General features: G+C 27.6%; 1 protein-coding gene across 1 annotated transcript; it reads right to left on the bottom strand.

Annotated features, from left to right (window-relative positions):
* Positions 1-9679: 9679 nt before the first annotated feature.
* Positions 9680-15060, bottom strand: LOC111626822. The gene is made up of 7 exons (XM_023370341.1): positions 15054-15060; positions 14907-14974; positions 13568-13681; positions 13176-13310; positions 12366-12479; positions 11278-11311; positions 9680-9855 (listed from the first exon to the last, which is right to left on the bottom strand). Exons 2-7 carry the CDS (start codon positions 14931-14933, stop codon positions 9734-9736), a joined length of 546 nt encoding a protein of 181 aa, XP_023226109.1. The 5' UTR covers positions 14934-14974; positions 15054-15060; the 3' UTR covers positions 9680-9733.
* Between the last annotated feature and the right edge of the window lie 185 nt (positions 15061-15245).

The following is a 15245-nucleotide window of genomic DNA, read 5'->3' as shown; positions in this document are numbered from 1 at the left end:
AAAGAGCGTCATTTAAGTGCCTTTGAATGAAAGTTGATAGAATAAATCTTCTATAACTCAAAAATTAAAAGCATTTTCTACCTCCAGGGATAAACATATCAGGAAATTATTAAATATGAAAGATAAAATTATATATTATTTAAATACATTTTTAACCGTTTGACTCTATCATATCTCGTTATAATCCACGACTTTGATCTACACTTGAAAGCTGGAAGGATGGTGAGTCATTTAAGGAGTTAACATTCCGCTCTGGACCAGTAGCGTAGCGTAGTGGGGGCGGCAGGGGCGGCCCGCCCGGGCGGCACTTTTTAGGGGGCGGCAAAATTTCACAATAAATAATAATAATATCTTGTAAGAATTTGAACAATTTTATTTCATATTTTCGTTCACCTACGACTCGGACCGATTGAAATGAGCACGGAATAGTGTTACCATCCATCCATCCAGATAGTCCGGAAATCGACTCGCCGTCCGGGGATATCATGCGCAACCTGTTGACCTTTTTTTTGCTAGTACAATTTATTCGTACTAGCAAAAAACCGTTTAATATCCAATATCCAATATAGCTAGGTCACTTGCGTTACTCCTATCCAAGTCTCCCTAGTCGCTAACTGTAACTGATTTAGAACCAACATGCACTGCACATTATTCTTCGCATTGCAAAATGACATACACATGCGTCAGGAACTTCTATTCGAACAAACCTCACCTGCCGTCCCGGTCAGCGATTTTAATAAGGTGGCAACACTAGCACGGAATTTTTCATTACTTATTTTGTGACGAAATTGAATTTTAGTCTTTTAAATTGAGATACCTAAATAAGGGGGGCGGCTGACACCCACGCTACGCCACTGCTCTGGACAACCTGGAATCGAATCCAGGAAGCAACACCATGCATTTTTATGGGCCCCTGCTCCCTGGTTCCTTACCACTAACTTTTTTTGTGGGCCTGGTCATATTCAGAAAAGGCATTATATAGAAAAAGGCTCCTATAGGGCCCACAGAGCGAAGAGTTTAAAATAAGGAAAAAATCACATTAATTACGATGAGGCTTTTGATCAATTAAATCAGTTTTACTTCCCGGTTCTGTTATAAATAATAGAGAAAAAATATGGTGATTGGTAAAAAATGACCCCTTCCCCAAAATTTTTACATTTTTAGATTCAGGACAGCTTGAAACATCAATAAATGCAAAAAATTCGGGAATTTTTTCTGTATACATGGATGTTGGTGTGTGAGGAGGCACGATTTTGTTCACCCTATTTGAAGCTTAATAACTTCTGTATCTTTGTCGAAAACGTCTGAAACTATGCAGGGAGGTTACGAGGATTGATGCTATTAAATTTTTGTAGTTAAAAGTCGAGAGGTGGAGAGGTAATGGGGTCGTGTGTCGTATCTCGAGTAGAGTCGGACTTAATGACGATTTTCCTCATTATTAGCATTTACAATTTTTTTTTTAATAAAACCAATCCCTACCCTCAAAATTAAAATTTTTATACTGTATTTTTAATTTTTATAAAATGGCAAAAAGTTTTTAATAATAAAACATCATAATAGATGGCGCCACACATGCAGTTTTAAATGTTGCCGGAAAAGTTAAATAACTGAATTTTTTATGTAAAATATTACATCATTTTTTAAACGATTTTCTTAGATTTAATATCGATTTTCGAACTTAAAAAACTAATTTTTTTTATTATAAAAAAATCGACTAGATGAGGGGGGAAACGTGTCAAAGTCGAAGATTTTCAATTCAAATATTTGGTTACGACTAAAAATACTTCGTTTCTCATTACGCCATTTTTGTTCGAAACTTACTTTCTTTTGTATTATGTAGCGGTGCGAGGAATAAATATCGAATACAAGTTAGAATAAATGAGATTCTATTGACTACTTCATTGAATATATATAGAGTTTTTTTTTTGTTTATTCAACTCTTGTTCTGTCGAGGGAAGAAAGTGAAAATATTCATGACGGACTTTGATGTTAATTAACGTCAACGGATAATTAATAGCTCTAAACATCAATATTCTTCATGTAATTTTTTTTTTTAAATGTTTAAATGACTACTGACGTATCATTAATTATTAAATCCGAGTTAAATTGACGTGAAAATAATACTTAAAAATTTTTAAATATTTTTCGCTTTTATTATTATTATTTTTTAAAATAAATTTTATGCATTCACACCTGTTTTAATTAATTAAATAAGTAATAAATTATTTACTTGAATATTTAAGTATGGATTATTATAATTAACCAATTGAATAGTTAACCTGGCACCTATCCATATTTATTACCATTATCCATCTAGTGGATATTAACAAGTTGCGTTACGTGAAAGGACTATAGATTACCTTTTTTCGTTAGTACTACGGTTAGTATCACTTATTATCATGTTACTAACAAGTTGCATTACCTGAAAGGTTAAGTTAGTTCTTTTTGATTCCTCAAGAGAATCCCTCAAGAGATTGACTTTTTGACCTATTGAGGGACTTCACAATTAGTGAATCATCTCAAACTTTATGTATTAAAAGTAATTGTGATATCAATTTTCAAGTGTTTTCTAAATAAATAAACCAGTTTTATTAAATTTAAATTTGTTGAGAACCAATCATGAAATCTATATCAATCTGAAGAAGAACCATCACATTAATGATTCTTGAGACATGATATTGACATGTATATTACAAATATATCCGATAAATATAAAATTTTATGAGAGTTTTATGATTTTGAAGTATGAAAAATCTCATATAATTAACATATTATTTTTTCGTCATTCCGAATTTATCAGGATGAGGAAAGTAGTTAAACAATTTACAGGAAATGTGTCATTGACACAGAAATGCACTCGCATTATACATTCATTTTGAAGAATGTATAATGCTCAAGAGTGTAATGTCTCTCATATTAATGATGATTAGAGTAATATATCAACTAGAATGAAAGCAATATAGACATAAATCATATTAATGAGAATTTTTTCCCTTGAAAATTGGCAGTAGCCCAAATAAAATAATAATAATAAAAAAAGATAATGAAGTTAATGATAGGCAAATTCAATGAGAATAATAATTCAATGAATATTTTAAAATTATTTATTTAAATTTCTAATTTCTTTCTAAAATTAAACGAAATTGAGCATTGTGTATGGACAGATGGAATTAAGTTAGTTAAGTTAAATCATCAGGATTACCCATAAGAATTATGGGCTCTCTAACTAATTTTGATTACGGAGCTTCTGAAATCATGGACACGTGTTCTTCCTGTCTTATTTGTATGTGGCCATATGAATCATCAATCATTACTTCTCAAATTCCTTATATGATTATTAAGGTCTTGAATCATAGAACATAGTTTGAGTTAATTATTATGATAGCCTAATTAATAGATTTTAAATAAATTGTTTGGAATTACAACATAGGCAATATGATTCAGTAGAAATTACAGTTTTAATTCAATTCGATTAAATCATTAAGTATCATGTTGCATTTGGTATCTTGCATCTTGCTATCCAATATATATTAGATGATCCAAATGTAAAAAATAAAATATTAATAACTGTAAAAAAATCAATAAAATTTCATAGAAAATTGTATTACCTCGTAAGAAACTTATTGAATTTCATGATTCAATTTCAGTTTTTTGTTCATCATCTTTTTTCTTTGCTCTTCTGATTTACTTTAATTATATTAGAAAAGTTTTTCTTAATTTTAGTGAAATTGTTAGTTTTTATTTGACAATATTTATTCATTTTGAAAAAGAATATAAATTAAAAAATAGGCGAAAAAAAAACACTAAAAAATTTCACAGGTATCTTCAGAATTTTGTCCTTTTCATGCATCAGGAATAACAAAAGTTATGGAAGAGTCAACCTTTATTTGGAGGCTCTTCTCCGCCTCAGAATGCAAAAAAATAGTCTATAAACTTCCCTTTGATTTAAAATTAATTCCATCAATTGTAATTTTATAATCAATAGACTATTTTCGCATGCTGAGCCGAAAGAGAACCTCCAAATAAAGATTGATCCTCCTCCATGACTTCATCATTCTTGAAGCATGAGAAGAAAAAAAATTGCGAAGACATAATTAAAAAATATGGAAGAAAATCCCAAATAATTAGTATTTTTCCCATATTTTTTTTAATTCAAATTATTCCTCAAAGTGAATTATCGTCCTTATTTTATTATTCATTTTTTAAAATCAATATTTTATGAATATTTAAATTTTCTTAATATAGAAAATAAGCAAATTTTAGTAACAAAATTTATTTTTTAAATATTTAAACTATCTTTAATGTAATAAATATTAAGAGATTTAACGTTTCACAAGAGATGATAAGAACAAAAGTCTGCATAAAGGTCGCCATGTTAAGTCAAGCGAGAGGAGTGAGGAGAAACATACGGTAACATTAGTAAGATTATCTTTTTAAAAAATCAATAAAAAGTTCGACTAAATTATAAAAAAAAAATAGCAAGCTTTTAAAAATAAAATTTTAATTTAAGTACATCTTTCTCTAATTTTGTAATTACTCTTTGAAGTTAAAGATATTGATGATTCTAATGCTCCATACAAAGCAACCATTGTGTAATTTAAATTAAAGAAGAGTAAAATACGAAATTACTTTTTGATATTCTAGAGTAAAGTTTATAATGTAAATTGAATTAGTTTACATTAAAAAAAAGTTTAAACTTTTAAAATAATTCTCTTTAAAATTAAATTAATTTATGATTTTTAGAATAATCTCATTCTATTATCTGGAGTGGAATAATTGGAATTTTATGTAGCAAATTATAAAATTTTACGATGCGAATTTCATTAATAAAGTTTGAATTATTAAAGTTTTACGTGGGAAAAAATTAAATAATTTCTACGTAATTTTTTTTACTTTCTTTTCATACACCTCAGGAACAAAACGAAGTCATTCGGAGGAATCGACTTTTATTTTGAGGCTCTTCTACACCTCAATACGTTAAACTTTAAAAACAAAGCGTGCAAAGGCGGAGAAGAGCCTCAAATTAATGGTCAATTCTGCCGTATGGATCGGATCGATGAGAAAAGGCAACGCAACAATGGGCTATCTGAACCTCCCTAAAGGACTGTCTATGGGAAACTTGCTCCTATTTATGTGTTAGATAGGTGAAGAAAACTTCGAAAAAACGTATAGTAATGAAATGTACATTCAGGCTTGAATTAGTGTTTGAAAGTCACGTGATTTGATGATGCTAATGTCGTTTGCAATGTAAAATTGCACATTTGGGATACATAAATATTGAAAGGTTCTCATTTTTATATTTATGAGGAAGTTCTCGAGTATTCATTGGCACTTTACGTAAGTGGTGCTAATTTGGAGTATGCTCGAGTGAGGCTTCACTATAAATGTCGTTTAAAAGAATCTATTCAAGAATAAAACATTAATATAACAGGTGATCATAATTAAAGTAGCCCTATTCAATGTTTATTTGAAGAAATATTTAGCAGTCCGATGCAACCAAATCTGGTTTGGTGGCATATCGGGACATGTGCAAGACATTTTCGTGAAAGAATAGTACCGGAACTTGCCACTATGGTACTTTTGGCACTACAAGCAAATAAAAAGTAGTTTCCTTTGCTTGCAGCCAAGTTCTGTGTATGACTGGACTGCACTTCGGATGTTTCGAGTCAAAAGAATTTACGTCGAGGATCATTGACTCCATATCACTCGATTCGAAGGAACTAGATCCTTGGGAGTTCAAGGTCCAGGGGGCAAACCTATCACTTCACAAGAGATGTTACCACGTTTCTTGTTGAATAGCCAATGAATAATGTTGCTGGATCCAGTAGTGTCGGTGCAATATCACAACAATTGGGCGTATCCTATGGCACATTGAGGAAGGAACTGAGAGAGATGGTACATTTTATCCGTATAAGATCAGCTATAACCAGCAGTTAGTCCCCGCCGACATGGAAACCCAACTGACCTTTGCATTGACCTTTCTTCAGAATGAAAGTGAATGTTTCGTGGCCTTTGGAAGATCCTGTAGAACGACGAGACACATTTTCATTTCAGTGAAACAGTGGACACTCATAACTGTCGCAATTGGGCCACAGTAAACCCTCATATTTCCTAGCAGATTCACCGAATTCTCCTAAAGTTACAGCCTGATTCTCGGCCACATGCATTCTCGAATCATCTCTTCGAAGAAGGTAATCTCAATGAGCCCTCAACAGGCCTGGAGATACAAAAGATGCCGAATACTTTTGTCTGAAACAACTGCCAACTTGTAATAGAGACAAGGCCTTGAGTCATCCACTTTCACGCATTGAAAGACAGTATGAAGTTACACGTGTAAAGCATCAGTAACGGTCAAATGCAGATCATATTAAGCAATATCTCCAAATCGCTAATGTCCCTCGTAGCAGAAGGGTCTTGCACAAATAAAATATTTGTTGCTCGCAGTGCCAAAAGCGCGACAGTGGTGAGTTTTCGCATGTCTTTAGTTATCATCATAAAAGTTTTGGTTGCATTTTAACTACTAAATATCTCCCCAGACACCTTTAAATAGGGCTACTTTAATCACGACCACCTGGTTTAAAATGAAGTAGCTTATGAATCAATTTTAATCAGAATAAAATAAAATTTAGAAGAATTTATTTAAGAATGAAAACGTCAATAATGCATTTAAATATAGTAAATTAATAAAAGATAAACAAGAAAAGCTATAAAATCAATACTTTGAAGACTGAAGTGATAAAGAATTCCCCCAATTTAAGACGCATCCTAACTACAAATTCGGGATATTTTTTATAAATTTCTAAATTTGCATTAATAATTACTTATCTGCAGCTACTAAAAATAGTTTATTTTAGGCATTACCCGAATAAACATTTTTGTATCGCCTACAAAAACTAACTGAAGGCTGTTCTTTCACCCAATTGCATTTAATCGAAAGTGATTTTTCTCAAATTTTTTTTCTTGATTGCAAGTTAATTTATTTTTATTCGTCTCCTTTGTTTAACAAGACGTGATGTTCCCATATTTAATTTAATTAGACAAAAGTGATACCTTTCAAATTAGAAAATTGAAGTTTATCTTCTTTGTTTAACTAAATTATTCATCCTTATTTAGATACGTTTAAATATTTTTATTATTATTATTATTTTTATTGACTAAATCTGTTATTTTTCCCCATATATCAAACATGATCGATAGCAATTTTATTTATTAACTGATATTGATTTTTATCTCAAGATAAAGTTCCTCCTCCTCTCTCTCTCTAGGTTATCTAACTAATGATACTTTCTTTAATACGAAAAATGGAAATATTATTTCTTTTTATTTAATCAAAATAAGATTTCTGCTCTTATTTTGATTATTGGCAATATATACACTTTTAAGTTTTTGTTTCTTTGAAACGGATTTTACTAATTAAAACTATTTCTTTCATCACTTTACTAATTGAGTGTTCCTTTCATTATTTTGTTTTTCTTCGGATGTGATCCTCTTTTCACTATTTTCCCTTATTGCAACTCGTCTCTAAAATTAACTTCTTTTCTGTTGCTTCCTTTAAGTAAAACTGATGTCATTTTCTTTCTCTTCTCTCCTTCAGCTCTTGGCTCTTGGCTCTGTTCTCCCAAACAAGGCACTATTCATTCAATTCTAACCCATTTGAAGCTGATATGTTTCTATATTTTATTAAAATTAATACAATTGTTAACTAATATGCTATTTTTAAAATATTTTATTTAATATTTTCAATTTTAATTTATCCATTTTCATAATTTTGTCACACCCAACTTCAAACTGAAGCAAAACAAAACCTTTATTTCTTACTCTATTTTCTCCTAAAAAAAAAACTGTTCACTCAATTCGATTCATTTGAGGCTAATATTTTTATATCTTCTTAAAATATATTTTATTAAATATAAAAATAATCCACTTTAAATGGATAAAACTGAGTGAAGAGTGCCAGATTTTTAGGAGAAAATAAGAAGAAACATAGAAAACTTTTTGGCTTCAGTTTGAAGTTGGATGTATCAAAATATAAAAATTTGTAAACTGAAGCAGAAAATTTAATAATTAAAAAATATTAGTATAAGTTTTCAGTTGCAATTTAGCCATTCTTTATACTTCTACACATCCAACTTCAAACTGAAGCCAAAAATTTTTAAATGCCTCCTAAAATAAATAAGATTCTTCACTCAATTTAATTCACTTAAATCTGAAATGTTATATATACATATATTATTAAAATTACTATTCTATTTAACTAATACTCTATTTTTAATTAATTTACTCAATTTTTTTTCAACTTAAATTTATTCACACATCCAACTTCCAACTGAATTATATACAATTCAGCACTAAAAAAAACATGGCAAGATGTTATATATATATATTTATTTATTTATTTTAGGTTATAAAAATTCGAACTGGACAAAAATTTGTGACGAAAAGATAAATTTATTGTGCAAAGATACTGATTTTTTTAATATATTTTTTTTTTGGTTTTTTTTTTGCTCAAAGTAAACAACTTATAACAACACAAAAACATTTATCACAACATTTTATACAAAGGTATCTGTGGTGTGTATGTATGTCTGTGCTTCACGAATTCAAATAACCTTTTTTCTTACAACATTTTCAAATGATAATAATAATAATTAAATGTCTTTAAGACACATGTATTAATTAACATTCACATAAACATTTAAAAGAACAGGAGTTACAGAATAAATTTAAACATACAAACAATTCTTTTTAAAAAATAATTCAATGATATAACATCTCATTACAACTATTTTTCTTAGACTACAACACGAAAAAATTAAAAAAATAATATTAATTAATTAATTAATTAATTAATGTTCTCAACAACTACACCCATGTAAATATTCAAACTACATAGATTCAAAAATTGAAACAATAACAATTAATTGTTTAAACATCCTTGTGATATGCCTCAATTTGTTTTACCAAATATTTTTGATATATTGAAAATGGAGAACAGTAAATTCTCCATTTTAATAAATAAATTTACAATACAACAACAATTTAAAAATTTCATATACATATATTGTTTTTTAATCTCACAGGATTAATTTTGTTTTTAGATTTAATTCCATAATTTTTTTAACAACAATTGGGCGTATCCTATGGCACATTGAGGAAGGAACTGAGAGAGATGGTACATTTTATCCGTATAAGATCAGCTATAACCAGCAGTTAGTCCCCGCCGACATGGAAACCCAACTGACCTTTGCATTGACCTTTCTTCAGAATGGANCAGGCTATTCTCGGTAAATTAAGGCAGTTTAAATAACAAAAATCGGATAAATTAAATTATTGCTGCATGAACTATATTCAAATAAATTTTGATAATGGCAAAAATTATTTACTGTTACAAGCTTCAAATATATACGTCGAAAGGCGTATACATTTGAAGTTGAAACATTGTTTTTATAACATTATTCTAATAAACTATAATTTAGACAAAATTTTTGACATTCAAGTGTCAAGCTTTTAGCATTTATAAACCAAGATTTAATGATAATCATTTTTATTGTTTATATAAGAGATTAAATTGCATGAAATAATTGCTGCATATAATTCTAATAAACTATAATTTAGACAAAATTTTTGACATTCAAGTGTCAAGCTTTTAGCATTTATAAACCAAGATTTAATGGTAATCATTTTTATTGTTTATAATTATTATTACTGACATTTCTTGCTCCAAGATTGATTTTCAAGAGTTATTTCTCCTACCACCACATATACAAGCAAGGCGGAGGAAACGTAATAAACTCTCTCTTAATCTTATATACCATGGACTTGGAATTTTCTTTCTTGAGGAAGATTCTCCTTCCTCTAAAAAAAAAATATTTTGATAATTAGACACAGGAATTTCTAATATGTAGGGTGATTCAGAAGTCTCCATACATAGAGTTCACTTATAACTCACAGAATATGATCTATATGGGTATTTAACTGAATGTATGTTAAGATGTTTGATGTTATATGTACACCATACCCCATACACACCCACCATAAATACATTCTTTTGGATTTATTGTATTTTATATGGAACTTTTGACTCACCCTATATAATATACATTTGCATTCTGTGCAGATGCCAAAATGTTAAAGATAACATGACTCAATTAATCATTAAAAGTGGGACAAGCAAAGAAGAATAATGGATAAAATTTTCAATTTATTTAAATTAATTTAAAAAAAAATAAACATATGTTATGTAATTTAATAACTTTACATAATCTGAAATTTTAGTCTTTTATTCTTAAAATTATTAATAATCATACTTAATGCTAACTATAAATAGTTATTGTTCCTGTATTTAGAAGTCTTAAAAGGTGCTTGAATATCATTTATTCTATGTTTGAATGGAAATCTAATTAGTAAATGTATACTTCTAAGTATGTAGGCATTAATTAATCTTTCATGATTAATCAGCATCTCATTGTCGACTTCAATTTTATTCATTTTAGAACAGAGAGAGAATCATCCGAAATATTCCTTAAATGGAAATATTGGATACAAATTAACTTATTGCTATTCTCTACATCATGCAGTTTATCTTCTTTTTTGATAGCTGTTTGATACTCCAATAAACCATCTTAATTTTTTTTTAATCTATAAGTGGGGTCATTAAAGACAGGAGAGTTATTAAACATAAAGATTCAGAATAAATAACATCAGCAATAATAATAAAACTACTAAACTTAAGTACAATGAATTCATATAAAATTCAGGGCATGTATCCACTCTCATATAAACAACCACAACAATAATTTTTTAAAGTAGATTTCTACAGTTTTATATTGTAAAATAGTTTTTATGTACAGTACCTTCTCATCCCTTTCACCAAGATTTTTACTTATTATTATCAAAGGCCATTGTTTCATTTACATTCTTCTCCATATAAATACGCGCTTTTTAGAATCATTAACAAGAATGATAATTTATATTAAATGACGTCTAACATATTTTTGGATCAGTTATAACTAGACAATGGCGTGACTGACGATTAAATCTTGTGTACTTTAAGTAGTGGAGACTTAGAACAAATCAAAATTACACGAAACGTAGCATGATCATTTACATACAAAGCAAGCAACTAATGATACATGATATGGATTTCAGCAGCGGCAACAACTTTAATGAAAGACATTATCGAATTTTTGTATATAAATGCGTTTAAAAAAAAGCGATAAAAATTATAAAAATACACTTAAAGTTACCGTCTGTAAATAATTTATATTAAATTCTTACCTATTTTCATAGTTTCGAGCTTTGTCGCTGCTCTCTGTAAAGAATAAATATAATAATACGTTAAAAAATTATAAATTATATAAAGATATAATTTTATATTCGAAAATTTAAGTATTCTCAATGCAAAGTGTTTTCCTTTATGTAAAGAAATTTTAATATTAATGAGGAATCTTATAAAAAAATAATCTCTTGTATAGAACAATATAGAGAAATAATTTTTTGATATTATTTTCTTTTAACTTAGAATTGATTTTAAAAAAGGTATAAACATAAAGATAATTCTTAAGAAATGTTGTTTATAGAATTAAAAATTTAAAGAATAAATGGAAGAATCTGATAAAATAAAAAGATATTTTATCAGATTCTTCTATTTATTCACTGAAAAATAACAAGGTTAAAATTATATTTTCATATTTTTAAATTATGTATTTTAAATATTTAAATAAATTTGAATTTGTTTATAAAATTTTTTTTCAGTCTATGATATATATTATATTATTATTTACATAATTAATTTTCAAAAAATATCATTCGTATGATATTTATCAATATTGTGTATATTATTTTAAATTTTTAACTAAATAAAAAACACGTTCAGATACATAAAAAAAAGAAATGTAATTTATATTCAATTTAGATTTAAATTCTTTATTTTAATTCAGTCGATATACGTTACAAATAAACATTTTGTAATTTAATTNAAATAGTTTCGATTATCACTATTTTATCTGATTTACATTTTACAAATAAAACACTTTTAAATAAATACGATACACTTAGAAGTTGGCAAAAATGACAAAAATTAATTTTAAAACTTAAAATATCGCGTCGATATATCTTTTTTAATGACGCTTAGTTGATAAAATTTAAATAAACCAAGTATAGCCAATCAGAACTAGTCATTCGTTTAAATATTTCAATAACTGTAACTTACACGCAGCGCAAAGGCCCGCCTATGTTCTTATGACATTTACGTTCTTTATCATTTTCTAAAATAATTCTAAACGCTTGTGATAAATTCTACGTTAATTTAAATTATTTACAAACGTAATTATTCGAAATTTATTGAAAATACTTTTAAAAATTACCTCTTCTGCTATCGGTAAAGCTTTACAGAAAATGTCTTGTAAATAAGAGAATACGAATTCCCTGAGTTGTTCACTGTCTTTAGACTCCGTAGTTTCGATTGGTTCAACTGGAGACTAGAAAATAAATAAATAAATAAGCAAACTTAAATTATAATTATACTGTATAGAAATTATACAGCGAGAAAATCATGTAAGAAATTGTATATTTTAATACATAGTATATAAATAACCACATTCTATAAATACCAGCTTTATGAATTAATTGTAAAAATAGAATTTATGATTTAAAAATTTATAAGGTATTAAATTGACTACAGATTTTAATTCTGTATTTTTATAGAGTGAAAAAAAAAATGTATTTTAGATTGTAAAGTAATAAAAATGATATGGAATGTAAAGGGAAAAAATTATTTTTAGAGATTTTGTAGCATTTCTACATATCAGAAATGTTTTATATCTTAAGAGAAAAATTTTATGTCTTTCTCGATAAATTCATCTAATCCAATAGAAATATTCTAGAATATGGAATAACACTCAAACTTATCTAGTACGCTCCATTTGGTAAAATTCTCTAGGAGAGATAGGAAAGATAATCCTTTTTAATAATCAACTGAAACAATGTCATAGCTTGAAGATGACCCAGTTTAGACTCTTGCCAACTTTCTTGAAAGCGTTTATTAAATGTTATTCAAACGCAAAGGATTTACAAACATAAAAACCGCTTTGAATAATTTAATCTATCGATTTTCCACTTATGAATTTCTTTACGCGATTTAATTTTTAATTAAAATTTAACACATAAGAATATACCTCTAATTGTAATTCATCTTCGGATTTCACCTGACTATTTTCTAAGCAGGTATCTCCAGTTGTTTCATCAGTCAAACTATCTGTAGGACTAGGTGTTCTGGAGGCAACTACATCTATTTGAATGGTGGGAACTGCCTTTAAAATTCAAATACATATTTATTTTTCCGTGTTAATTACGGTATAATACTTGATTATTAATTAAATTTACAAATTACAGTATAATTTACGAGCATCGTGACTTTCAGGAAAATATTGATAGAATAAATGTAATTTTATCTTTTTTTATTTAAAGCTTGTTTATACGTACAGATTTCTTTAATACCAGTAGAAATGAAGAGATTACCATTTTATTTTTATTTCTTTATTTCTTATTAATGGTGACAATTACTTACCGGAAACGAACAAGATGCGGATGATTCTCCATGTCGATCCTTAATGACAATTTTTGCTTTATTAATGACATCATCGACGATGGTTAATGCTACATCTCTCACCCCTTCTTCATTCTAGAAAAAAAAATACACACAGAAACTTATTTTTAAAAAAATAACTTTATAAAATAATCTATCGCATCTCTAAACTACAGTAAAGGCACATCGATTCTGCATTAAAATTTTAAAAATCCAGAATATAGATTGCTGATAGAACTTAAAATATATCAAGATTCAGAACTAAAATAATATTATTTAATTAATCAGATTTAAATTCAAAATTTGTATAAGATAAGTTTTGAGTTATCCAAGTGATAAGAGAATCTCAATATTTAAGTTAGTAATAAAAATATTTTTTGATGATGTCTGCAAATATTCTTTCTTCTTTACCACAATCAATAAGAATCTTAACAATAAGAAAACTGTAACAAAATACATTTTTTCTGAATGTTCAAATATTGGAATTTATATAATCCACATATCTAAAATGTTAGATATCTTTCATACTCTTTAATAAGGCTAGATTTTAAGATATATAAATGTTCTTTATTTAAGTCACTTAATGTATATCAGGATTTAAACTTAGAGACTCACAAAAACTGAAATTTATAAACAAAAATGAAAATATATTTTAAGAGAAATAAGTTAAATAAAAATATATCACATTTCTGAAGCTAAAAATAGTAGTGAGTAAAAAGGTATCAAGCCATAGATCCTTGTATATCTTAGGGATGAAAGAAATACATGAAAATGGCGTGTATCTCTATGTATCCAGTTAAGATCTGGAATGAGACTCAGTTACATTTCCAAGATCCAGTGTATATTTGTAGAGACTCGGTTACATTATTTTTATTTCCGTTGCTTAACTCTATTTATATGAAGAAATTCAGAGTATTATCGATCTGTAACTTTAACCAACGAATTTTTCGGGTAGGAGCCACAAGATCGATAAACGATAACATTCGAGAGTTAATTTACACTTCTAATCTTCAGAAATTTAAAGGTTAAAGCTATAAAATTATCTTCCTAAATAATATATATATAGGCCTATATATATATATATATATTTATAAACTCTTACAAAATTAAAAGATTTACACAAGAATTTCATCTAAAAATGATAACTAATTACTTGAGGCGTTTTCATTTAAATTATTTTTAAAACTCGTTAATAATTACGTTATATACACATTAAAATTATTCTTAAAATTATCTAAAATCGATTTAGTAATCTAAAAATGTATCATATGAGTGGAAAAATATGAAAATTTATTATGATTTTAATGCTTGAATTACTTACATAATCCGCCCAGGAGCCATTTTCCATGATTTCAGTTAAAGGACAGTTGTCGGTAACAGTCGCCGCTCCTCCATAAAAACAATAAAAATATATAAAATTTAAATGAATAATTTAAGGTTTTCGATTATTAATTATAATATAATTTACGAAATAATTTTTATTTTTATCGCAGTTCTTCGCGGATCAATAACAGGTGTAAATAACTATCAACTTAAAAATGATTTTTCTGCTGTATTAATTAATGTTTAACGTGACCTTTTGACCCTCTAAATATCTTTAACATATCTATAACCAATCAGGAAATTTCTCTCTTTGTTAATCTATTCTACAGGATAATTT

This window comes from Centruroides sculpturatus, unplaced genomic scaffold (assembly GCF_000671375.1).
Source record: "Centruroides sculpturatus isolate CEXI.00-Female unplaced genomic scaffold, Cexi_2.0 scaffold280, whole genome shotgun sequence".
NCBI lineage: Eukaryota > Metazoa > Arthropoda > Arachnida > Scorpiones > Buthidae > Centruroides > Centruroides sculpturatus.
Note: the sequence above shows the minus strand (reverse complement) of the source record. Positions and strands in the feature narration are given on the sequence as shown.

What these genes read in the sequence shown, in the direction of transcription:
- LOC111626822 (XM_023370341.1), bottom strand. Translation starts at nt 14,933, where the DNA reads ATGGAAAATGGCTCCTGGGCGGATTAT. An exon ending in CCGCATCTTGTTCGTTTCCG is followed by an intron (nt 13,311 to 13,567) that starts GTAAGTAATTGT and finishes TGAATTTTAAAG; the next exon opens with GCAGTTCCCACCATTCAAAT. An exon ending in CTTTACCGATAGCAGAAGAG is followed by an intron (nt 11,312 to 12,365) that starts GTAATTTTTAAA and finishes TATTCTTTACAG; the next exon opens with AGAGCAGCGACAAAGCTCGA.